General features: G+C 42.6%; 1 protein-coding gene across 1 annotated transcript in view; it reads left to right on the forward strand.

Annotated features, from left to right (window-relative positions):
- Window positions 1–10,573, forward strand: part of Abca6 (ATP binding cassette subfamily A member 6) — a 60,166-nt gene extending 49,593 nt beyond the window's left edge. The window contains exons 30-39 of the mRNA XM_045158159.1: window positions 128–245; window positions 2,046–2,137; window positions 2,733–2,905; window positions 3,453–3,528; window positions 3,612–3,706; window positions 5,779–5,898; window positions 6,093–6,233; window positions 7,845–7,924; window positions 9,801–9,856; window positions 9,967–10,573. Of these exons, the coding sequence (XP_045014094.1) occupies window positions 128–245; window positions 2,046–2,137; window positions 2,733–2,905; window positions 3,453–3,528; window positions 3,612–3,706; window positions 5,779–5,898; window positions 6,093–6,233; window positions 7,845–7,924; window positions 9,801–9,856; window positions 9,967–10,068 (1,053 nt within the window). The 3' untranslated portion in view covers window positions 10,069–10,573. The remainder of the gene's footprint in view (window positions 1–127; window positions 246–2,045; window positions 2,138–2,732; window positions 2,906–3,452; window positions 3,529–3,611; window positions 3,707–5,778; window positions 5,899–6,092; window positions 6,234–7,844; window positions 7,925–9,800; window positions 9,857–9,966) is intronic.
- The last annotated feature ends 5,380 nt before the right edge of the window (window positions 10,574–15,953 follow it).

Consider the following 15,953-nt stretch of genomic DNA (forward strand, 5'->3'; position numbering starts at 1 on the left):
ATTTATATTTGTAACAACAATGAATATTCTCAATTCATAACATATTTGGTTTATGTTCTAGCAAAATGAAAATAGGACATAAAATCTCTAAAACATAAGAAGAAAACCATATTGCTATCTCTTTTAGAAACCAGGTATCATTGCCAGCTGTCTATACAAGGAGTACACAGGTCATTGGAAAAGTTGCTTTTCAAAGAGAAAGAAGACAGTAGCAACAAGAAATATCTCTTTCTGTGTTAAAAAAGGTTTGGAGCAATAACTTTTTTAATTGACCATTTTAAAATTTAATTAACCAACTAGTGATTAATTTTTATGATATTGAGGACTGAACCAGGGCATCATCCATATTAGTTAGGAAAGCACTTTACCCCTGAGCTACATCCCAGCCCTCTGCTTACTTTTTGTGAGACTGCCTTAGGCTGTGGAAATATGATTATGAAGAAAACAGAAAATCTTCCTGCCTTCATGTATATTTATATCCTAGGACAGAATCCATAAAAAAAAAACCAATCATAGAAAGCATCAAGTATTACATACTTCCACATGAAACAATAAAGACATATGACACGGTCTGTGTTTGATTAGGGTGAGAGGAGACCTCCCTTGGGCAGTGACCTTTAAAACAACACACCTAGGGGCTGGGAAAATGGCTCAGCTGGTAAGAGTACTTCCCTGCAAGCGAGAGAGCCTGAGCTTGAATCCCCATAAATAATTCAGGCACAGTCAACAGTCCTGTAACTCCATCTTATGCGAGGCAGAGACTAGAGACTCCTTGAGGCTCGCTGGTCAGCCAGTCTGACCAAAAAAGGAAGCTTTGGCCTGGGCGTGGTGATGCACACTTTTAAACCCAGCACTTAGGATGCAGAGATAGAAGGATCACCATGAGCTTGAGGCCACTCTGAGACTACATAGTAAATTCCAGGTCAGCCTGGACTAGAACAAGACCTTACCTCAAAAAAACAAAAAAAAGGGCCGCTTTGAGTTCAGTGAGAGACTTCTAAGGGAAACAATGTAGAAAGCGATAGAGGAGGAAGCTTATCTTCCCCTCTGGCCTCCACATGTGAACACATGCACACATATGAATTGCACACACACAACACATACATACATGTACACATACATTCACACATCACACACAACCCACATAATACAATAAAAGATACATATAACACACACCACATACATACACATGTACATACATACATCACATACACAACTCCACATAAATGTGAACCTAAATTCATCACACAAAATACTACACACGTACATACAAACATATGTATGTACATTACACAGTGCCACACATGGAAAGCTTTTTTTTTTTATCACGCACTTCAGGGCGATTCTCCTGCCTCCGCCTCCCATCTCACCACCTGAGTGCTGGGTTGACAGAAGGCCGCCACTGCTTCCCACCGTTTTGTTTTTTAAATGTGCACTTTATGACATACAAATTTTGCCTCAGTGAAACGTTTTCTAAAAAAAACAATACATTTTATTTATTGGGGGGGGGGTGAGAAAAAGGGAGGGAGGGAGGAAGGGAGGGAGGGAGAGAGAGAGAATGGGCACACCAGGGCCTCTTGCAAACAAACTCCAGACACATGTGCCACCTGATGCATCTGGCTTTATGTGGATACTGGGGAATCAAACTTGGGTCCTTAGGCTCTGCAGGCAAGAGTCTTAACTACTGAGCCATCTCTCCAGTCCTGCTTCCCGCTTTTTAGATGGAGTCTGAGGTTCAAGCTTGTGTGCTCTGGTTGGGGAGGCAAACACTTTATCCAGTGAGCCACCACTGCAGCCCTTGGGTATGTTTTTAACTGAAATAAGAAAACCTGAGGGGAAAAATACAAAACAGATGTATTGTTACCAAACTGATACTCTTTTGCTAACAGTTTAGATAATGGTGAAGATTAAAAAACATAGATTCTATATATGTTGTAAGTTAAAGTGAACACTTGAGTCATGCACAGACCTCTGAAGGGTTCTTTGATGAACCAGGCTTATGTAAATCAGTATATCCAGTATGACAGTCCAATTCTTTCTTTCAGGTGAAGTTTTGGGATTGCTGGGGCCCAACGGTGCTGGTAAAAGTTCCTGTATTAAGATGATAGCTGGAATCACAAAGCCAACGTCTGGAGAGGTAGTGAACAGTGAGGAACGTGGTTTCATTCCTCAAATAGAAATCTTATGATAAATATAGATAGATTATGTCTTAGTAACACTGTTCTTCTGCTGGTATTTTGGGTACACTTATTTTTCCCCTTATGGTTTTTGATGGACATTTATAAGTTCATAAAAGAAGTTGTAAGATCAGTAGAAGCCCCAGTCCCGCTGGTTCGTCACAGCTTTCCAGATACACTGGAGTCACGGGTCTCTCCTGCCTCCCTCACTTGTGAGACAACGCTTGCTTGTGAGCAGCTTCCGCTCTTTTGTGTAGTAATGAGAGGTGGGTATGTGGAAGGTTTGCTCCCAGGTGATGCTGTTGGGGGGGGGGGGTTACGAACGGTACTGGGGAGAACCTAGAATAGGGAAGTTGGATGATCGTGAAGGCTACACTGAGACTCTAGTCCCCGTTGTATCTCTTCTTTCTTTCTGTTCACCATCACCTGGAGTAGCTCTGTTCGATCCTCACCCTAGTGCTCTGTCTCGTCACCGAGCCAAAGCCCCCGTGGGTTTCTGGACTGTGTGGCTCGAGGACGGGCTGCACGCGCCTCTAACCGCGCGCGCTCCCGCAGGTGGAGCTGAGCGCAGGCAGCCCGGCCGGGGCGCGCCAGCGGGACGCGCTCAGGTGCGGATACTGCCCCCAGCAGAACGCGCTGTGGCCCTCGCTGACCCCCAAGGAGCACCTGCAGGTGTACGCGGCCGTGAAGGGGCTGAGGAAGGAGGACGCCGCCGCCGTCATCCACCGGTACAGCTGCGAGCTGCGGTCACTCCTTTCTGTCAGGGGCCGTGGAGGACTCACTAGTGCAGTGTGGGAGAGGAGAGGCACGTCCACGTTTGCAGATCACGGGTGCTGGAAGTGACGAAGCCTAATAAGGGCTTGTGGAAAATAAATAGATGGCAAGGGGCAAATGCGTTGGTAATAATGAGTAGTCATCTATTTCAGCTTTCTAATAAAAAAAAAAAACAACCCAGAAATAGAATTTCTAATTCCAATATCAGATTCTCACTGGGAATTTGTTTTCCATAAAAACACTTATTTACGATGTGAAAATGATTTTTTCTTGACGATTTTGTCATGACACGGGATTTGCAGAATGACTTTGAAGGGCATTCCCTTCAATGCTGTAGCAGCTCCATGTGCTTTCGTTTTCCGAATTCTAATTCTGAGATTTGTTTTGCCAATGAAAAGTTTGAGAATACTGACTAGCATCCCTTCAATGCCCGTGAGCTCTCATCTCCCCAAGCCCCTCTCTCGGCCCAAGGTTCTCATCCCGCCCTCCCCCCACCCCCAGATTGGTGGGCGGTTTCAAGCTCCAGGAGCAGCTGGACGTCCCCGTGCGCAACCTAGCCGCAGGAGCCACCAGGAAGGTAAGGGGTGGGGGGGCGCCGGCGCCCCTCCGAGGGCTTCCCGCGGGGTCGAAGCTGACGGCCCTCGTCCGCGTGCCTTGCAGCTGGGCTTTGCGCTGGGCGTCCTGGGAAACGCACCTGTCCTGCTTCTGGACGAGCCATCCACGGGCGCGGACCCCGCGGGCCGGCGGCGCATGTGGTGAGCGCGGCGACGGGTCAAGCTGCCCTGGCACAGCGCCCGGCACGCGCGCGTGCTGAAGGCTTCGTGCCGGCAGGTGGCGCTGGCGGGAGGCGCTAGGACCCCGAGGAGGCGTAGGGAGCGCCTAGCGAGGGGCGGGGAGGGACCCGGCCTTGAAGGAGGTATGGGACTCAGGTCACCATCGGTTAAACAGCTTTGTTCTACCGAGCATTTCCTACCGTGGTGTTCTGCCTGGCCACCGGCCCAAAGCAATGAATCTAATCAACCATGGATGGAAACTTCTGGAACTTCCTAAAACCCTTCTTCCTTCTGTAGTTGACGCAGTGCTGGAAAGCTGATCTGTCAGCCGCCAGACCAGCAGCTACTATAAGAAGTAGCTGAGTTAATCCCCTTGCAAAGAGCAAAAGGTTCATGTGTGAGCTGGTGGTTTTGCAGGTTTCTGGCCCTGGTGGGTTGGTCGCTTCACTTTGGGCCTGTGGGGAGGCAGCATGTTATGGTAGGTACATAGGACAGAGGAAAACTGGTCACATCACAAGCCAGAGAGCAAAGGGAGGGAGAAGGAGTTAAGTCCCACAATCCCCTTCAAAGAGTTGCTCCCAATACACTAAAGACCTCTGCATAGGCTGCACTTCTATGCTTCTTAAAGTTTTCACATCTGGGCTGGAGAGATGGCTTAGCTGTTAAGTGCTTGCCTGAGAAGCCTAAGGACCCTGCTTCAAGGCTCGATTTCCCAGGACCCACGTTAGCCAGATGCACAAGGGGGCGCACGCATCTGGAGTTCATTTGCAGTGGCTAGAAGCCCTGGCGCGCCCATTCTCTCTCTCTCTCTCTTTCTCTCCCCCTCCCCCCCGCCTCTTTCTCCCTGTCACTCTCAAATAAATAAATGAATAAAATATTTAAGAAAAAAAAAGTTTTCACATCTCCCAATAATACCAGTCTGGAGATGAAGCCATTACCATGGGCGTTTAGGGAAGATGCAAAAGGTAGCAGAGATAATTCCTCTCATAGAAAGACAAATGTTTAGCATATGGATGATCCAATCTGTTTTATAGTGCTGTATTACTTAGACTTAAGAAAGATTAACTAGTTTGTTAGGAATTTATTTTAACTTGGAACATGCATTAATTCTACATGTTAATTATTGAGATGTCTGTGACTATTCCTATTTATGCCCTGCTTCCCTAAGGACTGGTAACTTGGTGACATAACTTCCCCATTTTCCTCTTAAGCCTTCTACTTAATCCATCCAAGATCTTTGCCCCACTTGTCACTTTGACTTCTTCCTACTTTATCATGTGGGAGTTACTTGTTGGATTACTAACATCTTCCATCTGTTCCATGCTTGTACTATCCAATACTTTTCACCATTTAAAATAAGCACTGGTTATCTTAATAATCAAAATAAATTTTATGCAAATGCAGAAAATTTTATTAACTATGCCTATATATTATTCATGAATCATAAATTATTCATGAATCATATCTACCATTCAGCATCAATATTTGTCACTAGAAGAAGGCCAACCTTTTACATCATATCTTTACCCACTTTCTGGTCTAGCTGCTAATCATTTTGATGGCAATATGAGATAGAATATCTTTTGATCTGTAACTATTTCAATTAGTAGTTCTTAAAGATAAGGCTTAAGAAAACTTACCTATTATACTGGAAGCACATCTAAAACATTTTTATTTACTTGCAAGCAAAAAGAGACAGATAGAAGAGAGACAGAGAGAATGGGTGTTTCAGGGCCTCCAGCCAGTGCAAAGGAACTCCAGATACTTGGCCACTTTGTGCATCTGGCTTTACATGAGCACTGGGGAATTGAACCAGAGTCATTGGGCTGTGCAAATAAGCACCTTAACCTCTGAGCCATCTCTCCGGCCTTAAAATATTTTTAAAACTTTATATTACCAAAAAGCTGGTGTTTCCCTGGTGGTTTTGTTAGGGTTTGAATATAATGATATTCAATAAGCTGTATTTTTTTTTCATACATTTCCCTTTCATTTCTCTCTCTCTTTTCTTCTGTACTTTGTACTTTAAATGCTACCAACCTTTCTGCTCACTGCAGGCAGGTCATCCAGGCAGCTGTTAAAAACACTGAGAGGAGTGTCCTCTTGATCACCAACGACCTGGCTGAGGCTGAGGCTGTGTGTGACCGTGTGGCCGTCATGGTGTCTGGAAGGCTGAGGTGAGTATGTCTCTAGAACCTATACCTCAAGCCCACCGTGAGAGGCCCTGGGGGGAAAGCAGAGCCTTGTGAGAGCTGAGACCTTTCCTTTCGTCTTCCTCACTAACAACGTCTACCACCTTTGAAACCCAAGAACAACATAAAAATCAAGGGCAGAGCTTTTTTTCTCAACATGTCTTCCTTCTTGCCCATAGGTGCATTGGTTCCATCCAACACCTGAAAAAGAAATTTGGCAAGGATTACATTCTCGAACTAAAAGTGAAGGAACCGTCCAGTGAACCTTTAGTCCACACAGAGGTGCTCAAACTATTCCCACAGGCCGCACGGCAGGAAAGGTGAAAAGACTACTGACTACGGAAACGTGTCTTCTTTCCACACTCTGTGGGTTCCTTTGAGCTCCAGGAGAACATTTTGTTAATTTAATTTCATAATAATATTTCTGGATCCTCAAAAGAGAATTGTTGAATATTGTAGATTTTATGAGATATGGAAATTACCCAGGGAGTTCTGTCTCCAAGCATCCCCCACCCCCGGGAAACTCCAATCAAGATACAGACTTTTCCTTTAATTGAATGTTCATGCTTCAAAAGAGAGACTAGAAAGAAGCATATATATGTGTGTACATGTACATTATATGTATGTGTGTTTGCATATGTCTGTGTGACATTGGTGGCAGGATAAGGGTGTGGAACTGGAAGTGAATTTAAAATTCCTTGTGGGGGTAAGCATGTCTAAGAAACACAACATAAAAATAGCTAGTTTCATTTTAGCAGTAAGTGTAATAAATTACCTAAGACATTCTCCAGTGCATTCCAGTAACTGCTTCCTACTGTGTGAGCTCTGGTTTCACAGAGCAGAGAAGTCGTTTTGATATACGTGGGAAGGTCATGAGTGGTGAGAGGATGAGCTTCTCTGAAAAGAGCCCGTCCTGCAGGGCTGATCCGCCTGACACCCGCGTGGTAGCAACATGCTCTCACCTGGGCGTGAGTTAAGGACGGGCTGTGGGAGATCACAGGGACAAGCACAGAAGGAGAGGGAATGATCTGAGGGCCAGTGAGACCGCACAGTCTCTCGTAACTGAGCAACCTCTGATTGGAAAGCATACAGCTGAAAGGGAAGCTTGCCTTTTACTAGGAGTAAAAGCACATTTTGTTCACTGTCAGGGTTATAGGTAAGAGGTTCAAGGAGTAGATGACTAATGAAGGCACTTGCAGCACTCCTGGGGATTATTTATGAAGGCTAATCATCAAAGGAGTTTACGCTTGAAAGAGAGCGGAGACTAACCCTATCTAGGAAAAGATCAGGGAGGAAATAGAACCATTCCAGCTGCGGAAGTGGCAGAGCTTGTGTGATTGTCTGAGGTGTCAGCTTTTTAAACAGAACAGAACAACAGGGAATATGTGACCACAGCATATGAGAGATTAATGAAATGCATCTACTGTTTGGGATTAGTATTGTGCCAGCAAGGCAGGTGCAGAGTGGGTTAAAAGTTCAACTTTGAATCCCAACAATAGGACATGAGGTTGAAAATCCAGAACTAACACAAAGAATCAAAATGTCCTAAATCAGTTCTGATCCTTACAATACTTAACTATTTGTCTCTCCTCCCAAAGTAATCTCTATCCTTACAAGTTAGCTTCCTGATGACCAAGTGAACTTTCATTTGAGATTACTTCCTAATCTAATTTGAACTAGTCAGAGGGGAATAGTTTAGGATATCTATTTTTTACAAGTATAAGAATATAATAATTATGTTTGGTAATTACTAGAAATACCTACTATAGCTACAGAAAATAATTAAAATGTTTCCATCAATAAATGATTTGTTTTCATCTCTAAGCCATCTATTAGTTTACATTACATTTATTTTAAAAAGGATATAATTGGAAACACAGCCTTATTCTGAAGGTCACCTCCCCTTGAATGTAATGCTTATGTGTCCCCAGGTGTTTTGCCTCGTTGACCTACAAACTACCCATAGCAGATGTTTACCCTCTGTCTGAGGCCTTTCACAAACTAGAAGCAGGTAAGAATGGCCATATTTAAACACAACCTTTAAAGGATCAACTCAGACTTGGAGAACAATTTAACTGCAGATGCTTGTATAGTGTGTTATAAAGATAAACCCTGCACGTCATTAGTTTTAAGAATCCTAATGAAGGCTAATTCAGCCCTCCGGGAGGAGGTGCATCTCCATGCAGGGACTGGAACTGCGAGGCTAGCTGGCTGCTCCTACTGTGAATCCCTATTAACTCCAGAAAACCCCTCACTGTGGCCGGCTTCTCCCACAGCTCACAGTCCTTCCACACACCAAGTGTCCTACACGCTTGCTTCGTTCCTTTTCTTTCCTTACATGCTTCCTGCCTGCTTTCCTTTGCGTGTTGATGTACCTGCTTCATGTTACAGTGACAACATGAAAACAGCACAGAAGGCGTCCATCGGCCCACCAGCCACATTCTTTCTGTTCCAGTGTGTTTGGCCTTGTGTCGGCTGAAAGACAGCTCAGGCTAATCCCGGTGGTGCACAACTCCTCTTCACACTCAAAATTGTCCTCGGTCCCTCTTACATCATCAGATTTTTCTTTTTTTACCTTTAGCTAGATCATCTCCAACAGAAAACCATCATTGTATAATATCTCAGCACAGTAGAGTATCGAAGAGCTCAAACTCTACAGACAGGCTCATTGGGCTATCATCCCAGCATTGCTTGTTGCTAAGGAACTGGGAGGCATTGAGTGAAATCACCCAATCTTTACACGTGTAGCTGACACATCTCTGTAGTGAGGGCTACTATCAATGCATCTTCGCAAGGTTGTTTGAGGAGTAAAGGAGTTAATTTCTTAGTAACTAGGACAGTGCACGGTGCATTGTGCATTGTGATTGAGATAATATATCATAATACAATGGAACTAGTATAATATAATATATATCTCCACCTTGCTGCTCCTAATCTATATAGCTAACTGCGTGGATTTCCCCACATGTGACTGGACACACATACCCCCACCTCACTGCTCTGTACTTGCTAACATTTCTTTCTGGACTTCACCTTCCTAAATATCCAGGTAGCTTCTTCCCTTTGCCAGGTTTCTGATTAACTACCACCTTACTATAATCACCTTCCTAATCATCCTACAAAAAAAGAACTCATGGCAATATCTTTATTGATTTCATTTTCTCCACATTATGATGGCTATTTATTATATATCCAGGTGTTTATGAACTTGATGTTCATATCCGCCCACTAAAAGGAATTCAGTAGGTTAAAGGTTTTGCTTGTCTTATTGTTCCATGCTTGGCCTCTAAGAGTGCCTTGCACATAGGAAATTCTCAGTGTATGAAGGGGAAGCCATGAGCACATGAACATGTGACTATAATGACAACTGCCATTCAGATTTCCAGGTAGGAAGCCCGGCAGAGATCCGATATGACAGTGAAGGGCGTGAAGGGAGTACTGGGTCTTTGCCAGTATAAGAAATGGATTTGAAATATTCCTCAGATGTAATAATATTTCAGTGATGTGGTTCCTTAGGAAATTATATTTCTCTCCCAGGAAACTCTGAAAGGCACAGCACATATTATCAGAACATCTGAAGAAAATATCCTAACACCAAGATGAATCCAGAATGGGTTTCTATCAACTCTTGCTTTATTTCTGCTAGGCTTTACTTGAGAAATTCACACAAATATCTCCAAATCAACACTTAATCTGTAGAAGTCACACATGCCACTCTCTGTGTTAAGTATGAAGTGTAAGAAGGTACATTCATTTTTCTGCCAAGCATCTCTTTATTCAATTTATCTTCCATTCATATTAGTCATGTCTATTTCAGTGTATATGACTGAAAATTTTCTTGGCCTTAAATCAAGACCTTCTACTCCTCTTCTTTTATATTTTTTCAGTGAAACATAACTTTAACCTGGAGGAATATAGCCTCTCTCAATGCACACTGGAAAAGGTAAGGCTACTTGTATGACCTGGTGTTATCCCTACAAATGAAAGCAACATATTGTTTGGAAGGCAATCAACAGCTCTACAATTCCTTTTCTTTCTCTCTCTCCTGCGTAGGTAATATTGGAGCTTTCTAAGGAGCAAGAACTGGGAAATGATGATGAAGACATTGACACAACCATGAGGTGGAGACTCCTCCCTCATTCTGATGAACCTTAAAGCCTCAGACCTAACCATGCTTTGTGGATGACCTATAAATTTATGTTTTATGTAATAATTAGCATAGCTTGTTGTGTAAAAGACAATGACCAATGTGCAGAAAAACATCTATTCTCTTCATTGATGACTGGCTTCCAGTTGGCTTTGACCATCCTGTGAAAGAATCCCAAAAAGATTGGAGGGAGGGAAAGCGGGGTCTGAGTACTTCTCCCTCTCACCTTTGGTGAGAGGTGACAGACAGACCTGTAGTAACAGAAGACTTCAAGTCTTCCCCCATTAGACTCAAGTAAGTGCTTCTGCATCCCTAAAACCATTAAGGAGCTCACTCATTTCCAACTATACCCCACACCTGGCCTCTAGAAATTCATCAAATCACTACCTCATTATACATTTCTACCAATTTCTGACTTCTGGTAAGCTGTCTTTGTGTGAAATTCTCTGAATTCACTTTATTACTATGTGTTTCATGGTGGGAGTTTGCCCTGAAACATCAATCTATGATGTATGCAAGAAATATCATCAATTTCCAATTTTCATAGAGGGATTTTCTTATAAGAAATGACTTACTTGTCAGAGGTAAAGGAATTAAAATTTGAATGTTATGGTTTCTGAGTTAATTTAAATTTAAATCCCGACTTGGAGTGAGCTTCAGTTATATTGGATATAGTTCCAAAGTTAATCATTATCTTGATACCCATCTGTTGCAGTTAGGTTCACATTGCTGGCCAAAAAAAAAAAAAAAAACCTGGCCAAGAACAGCTTGTGAGAAAAAAAGAAGGGTTTATTTTAGCTTATAGACTCGAAGGGGAAGTTCCATGATGGCAGGGGGAAAAGATGGCATGAACAAAGGGTGGATATCACCTCCTGACCAACATTAGGTGAACAACAGCAGCAGGAGACTGTGCCAAACACTGGCAAGGGGAAGCTGTCTGTAATAACCAAAAGACCTCCCCCAACAATACACTGCCTCCAGGAGGCTTTAATTCCTAAATTTCCATCAGCTAGAGATCTAGCATTCAGAAAACCTAAGTTTATGGAGGATAACCTGAATAAAACCAACATATTCTGCCCCTGGCCCCCATAAACTGATAACCATACATGATGTAAAATACAATGCATTCAGTCCAGCTTTTAAAGTCCCCATAGTTTTAAATCAATTCCAGAGAAATTCAATCATTCCCATAGACCAAGATCTTTTAATTGAGCCATAAAAAAAATAAGACCCATAATGGCACGGAATAAACATGCTGCAAAAGATGGCATTGAACATAGCAAAACTCTGCAGCTCCAAGTCCAACAACTCTAGTCACTGGCAAGTCTCCAAGTCTGACAATTCAAAGCAGCAGTAAGTATCTGGAGTTCCAATTCCACCCCTCCAGCTAGGCTACTCACAGTCCTGGAAACTTCATATGGTGCCTGCATATCTCCTTGACAGCCATCTCATAGTACCAGCATCTCCACTGGGTCTCCACAACAACCCATTATTCATCCTACAGAGAATCTACAGAGCTCCACACAGGCAATTCAGCAAGCATGATTCACACTGCACATGATCATTTCCAGTGTACAAAACCATGTTGAAAATTCAATGACCCTCTCTTTCCTGCATTTGTTATACTCCATAATACCAGGTGGGCTAACAACTTGTTAATTCAGAGGGGAATAAAACAGACTTTGAAGAAGAGGACACTCTTTTAGCAACCAAGCTCCTGCAAAAGAGTCTTCATTCTTCCTATTGTCCCAATGCAGGTCAGCTGGCCAATCTCAAATGCTTGTTATCTCCCACACAATTGCAGCTGAACAGGAAGTTTCAGCCCAAAGATTTCATTTTTTCTGCACCATGTCCTTCTGCTCACACCATTCCATTTCTACACATTGCAATCCTTCACAAGTTCTCAAGACATGGGTATAACAGCAAGCCTCTCACACAAACTGCTTCTAGCAGGCAAAGCTCTTTCTCACCTTCATAAGCCAAACCTCACACTCCATACTTCTTACTGCATTCAAGTCTTTCAGTTCTGAACAGAATAGTCCATTGATCTGTACTTATAGCACTGCAGTACATTTCTTAGGCCAAGGTTTCAAATCTTTCCTTATTCCTCTTGAAAATCAGCTCCAAAAGGCCAAAAGCCATGCAGTCAGGTTTCTGGCAGTAATGATCCCACTTCTTGGTACCAACTTTACTGTTGCAGTCAGGTTTGCATGGCTGGTAGAAAACAGCTGGCAAAGAGAAGCTCATGAGAAAAAAAGGGTTTATTTTGGCTTACAGACTCAAGGAAAAGCTCCATTATGGTAGGGGAAAATGATGGCTTGAGCAGAGGGTGGACATCATCTCCTGGCAAACATCAGATGGACAGCAGGAAAAAGAGTGTGGCAAACACTGGCAAGAGAAAACAGGATATAACACCCTGAAGCCCACCCCAACAATACATCACCTCCAGGAGGCTTTATTTTATTTATTTATTTATTTTTTAGGCATGATGGCACACGCCTTTTTTGTTGTTGTTGTTGTTGTTTATTTTTATTTATTTATTTGAGAGCACTTCTAGCCACTGCAAATGAACTCCAGATGTGTACACCCACTTGTGCATCTGGCTAACATGGGTCCTGGGGAATCGAGCCTTGAACCTGGGTCCTTAGGTTTCATAGGCAAGCACTTAACCACTAAGCCATCTCTCCAGCCCTCCAAGAGGCTTTAATTCCCAAATTTCTATCAGCTGGGGCTCTAGCATTCAGAACACCTAAGTTTATGGGGGATACCCAGAATAAAACCACCACATCATCTTTTTTTTCCATTTTGTTTTTTCAATGTAGGGTCTCACTGTAGCTCAGGCTGACCTGGAGTTCACTATGTAGTCCCAGGCTGGCCCTGAACTCACAACAATCCTTTTACTTCTGCCTCCCAGGTGCTGGGATTAAAGGTGTGTGTCACCATGTCTGGCTTGGCACTGATCTTGAGTTATAAGGCATCCAAGGAACTTAGCTGTGGTCATGTTTCTCCTCTTAAGTTGCAAACATAAAGTCTGCAACTACTCCTTTCTGAGATAAATTTACTGAGGATACTAATAGTTCCTGCCGACATAACCCTGATAAGACCACTCTGAAAATTTTTGCATAAAGATGTCAACTTATTACATTAAAAAACTTGCAAAAATCCTTGTGGAGTGGGTTCAGAAGAGTAATGATTGTGTGTCATAAGCCCTGTTTTCACATGACAGTACATTTGTTTTAAGTTCCCACTGAACACTTTCAAAAAGTTTGAACACCTTGTCTTCCTACAGTAATAATCACAAAATAATTTTGATGTAGAGAAAAAGAAATCCACCATGTTTATTCAATCAAGCATCTGAATAAAATATGACAGGTAAAAAGAATGAGCAACAAAACATGTAAGTTGTACAAAGCTTCAGCTCAGACAATGTGTGGCAAGGTCAACAACCCTGCTAGGAGGACCAGAGATGCCACTGCCTGAAGCTATGAAGGTAACTCTAAGCACTGGAGACCCTGGAGCATTGGAGATGCCAGGACTTTGGATGTCTACAAGGGAAACTACAGTCATGGAGTACCATTGTCCCAAAGTACCACTACATACGTGATGAAAGCAGCAAAGCTGAAGGCGGGTAGCCAGCCTTTTCAGAGCTGAGATGACTCCATCATTTGTCTCCAGTGCCAGCATGGAGATGCAAGATTTGGAGTTTGCACTGCTGAGTTTTGGTCTTGCTCTGCTCTGATCTTTCTTTGCTTCCCTTTGGGGTTGGGAATGGTTTCTCTGTGCCATGGCATGTTGGAAGTAATTAACTTGTTTTGATCTTACAGGAAGATAGTTGAGAATTGGCCAGACTCTGAACTTATACTTTTGAACAGGATAGGAACTGTTAAAGATGATGATGACTTTTGAAGTTAGGCCCAAAGCATTTGATGGTCATGAACCTACGGGAACAAAGGGTGGACTTGTAAGTAATGTGTTTAAGTGTCAAATTGACAAAGGGTAGACTTGTGATGGTTAATCTCAGTTGTGATGGTTAATCTCAGTTGTCAACTTGACAGGATTTAGAATCAGTATGGAAGCAAATCTCTGAGCATGTCTGTGAAGGACATTCTAAATTAGGTTGATTGATCTGGGAAGACACACCTTACATGTGGGTGGCACCAATTATCATTCAATGTGCTGGGTACCTAGATTGCATAAAAAGTGGAAGATAAGACGAGCATCATTCACCACTCTCTACTTCCTGATTGTGACTTGGTTTGACCTGCTGCTTCATGAATTCACATGCTTTGATGGACTAAATCACCTTGCATTCCGATCTGAAAGAAACCCTTTCATCCTTAAGTTCCTTTTGTTAGATTTTTAACCATGGCATAAAGAAAAATAACTTCATACCCTTATCAGAAGCATTTTTCTCATCAAGTCTTTAAGTTTCTTATTGTTTATCAGTTTCAGCAGCCACTGATGTCTTTCTCACTCCACTAATGGTGTCAATCAGTAAATGCCTTAGGATAGGTGTTGTTTTGAGGCATCAGTGCAGAGGCCAGGTTGACTGCTGCGTTAATTAGCTCTCCATTAAATAAGCAAGACTTGCAAGTTCTTAATATGAGTAAGGTAATCTTCTATTCTCCTTGATGCCTATTTCTACAGTGATCCTCAATTATACCTCTTGCTGTTCCAGTCCTAAATTTTCTCCTTGTTTTTTATATAATTATACTTTATGAAAATATCTCTCAACTGAAATCTTTACTTCTTGTCATGTCTAAGCATTCTATCAGCTTCCACTGGTGCTTCCATTATTTCTTATTATAGGATACAACCAGTTCTCCTCCCTTGTGAGATTGTCATTTCCTCTCCCTTCTGCTCCAATTTCTTCTTAGCCACACCCCTTTCAAAAGCAGCCCTGTTTGTTCCTTGATTTCTTCTGGGTTCTTAGCGTTTCCGTCTTTACTTCCCCTTTCTATTTTTCATCTCAAAAAGCAAGCCAAAACCAAAACCGGGCATGATGGCTTACACATCTATAATGTTAGTACTTAGGAAGCTGAGGCAGAATGATTACCATGAGTTTAAGGACAGCCTAGCTTATACGGTGAGATCCCATCTTAAAAAAAAAATAACATAAAGCTGGGCTGGTGGTGTACACCTTTAATCCCAGCACTCTGGAGGCAGAGGTAGGAGGATCATCATGAGTTCTAAGCTACTCTGAGACTACATAGTGAATTCCAGGTCAGCCTGGGCTAGAGTGAGACCCTATCTCAGAAAATAAAACTAACAAACAACAACAACCAACAACAACAACAAAAAAAACCCACATAAATAAAACCTACCCTTTGACCAAAACAACTCATTTTGGTTCTCACCCCAACTTCCTTCCCTTCATGCCTTCTAGAGAAGAATCAGTGCCTTTTCTTTTGCTACCACATTTAAAACCACAAACATGGACTGAACAACTTTCATGTCCCAGGCTGTGTGAGGAGCCAAGCAGGACCAATTCATATCATTTGGGTGCTTATTCTAACTTAGTGGAAGAGAGCTCAATATAACTAGTTTAAAATAAAGAGCAGGGCGTGGTGGCACATGCCTTTAACCCCAGCACTCGGGAGGCAGAGGTAGGAGGATTGCCGTGAGTTTGAGGCCACCCTGAGACTACATAGTGAATTCCAGGTCAGCCTGAGCTAGAGTGAGACCCTACCTCGAAAAACAAATTAAATAAATAAAATAAAATAATAAAATAAAATGAGGCGTATGCTAAGATACTGGTAATCATAGCATGTTGTAAGAGCACCTGGGAGCGGAGTGTAACCCACAATTAGAGTAATGAGGACCTCTTGGGGGAAGAAAAGGTGAGAGCCAATAATTAAAGGGGGTTTCATGAGATAGGAAGCTGCTGTCATTA

Source organism: Jaculus jaculus, chromosome 9 (assembly GCF_020740685.1).
Source record: "Jaculus jaculus isolate mJacJac1 chromosome 9, mJacJac1.mat.Y.cur, whole genome shotgun sequence".
NCBI lineage: Eukaryota > Metazoa > Chordata > Mammalia > Rodentia > Dipodidae > Jaculus > Jaculus jaculus.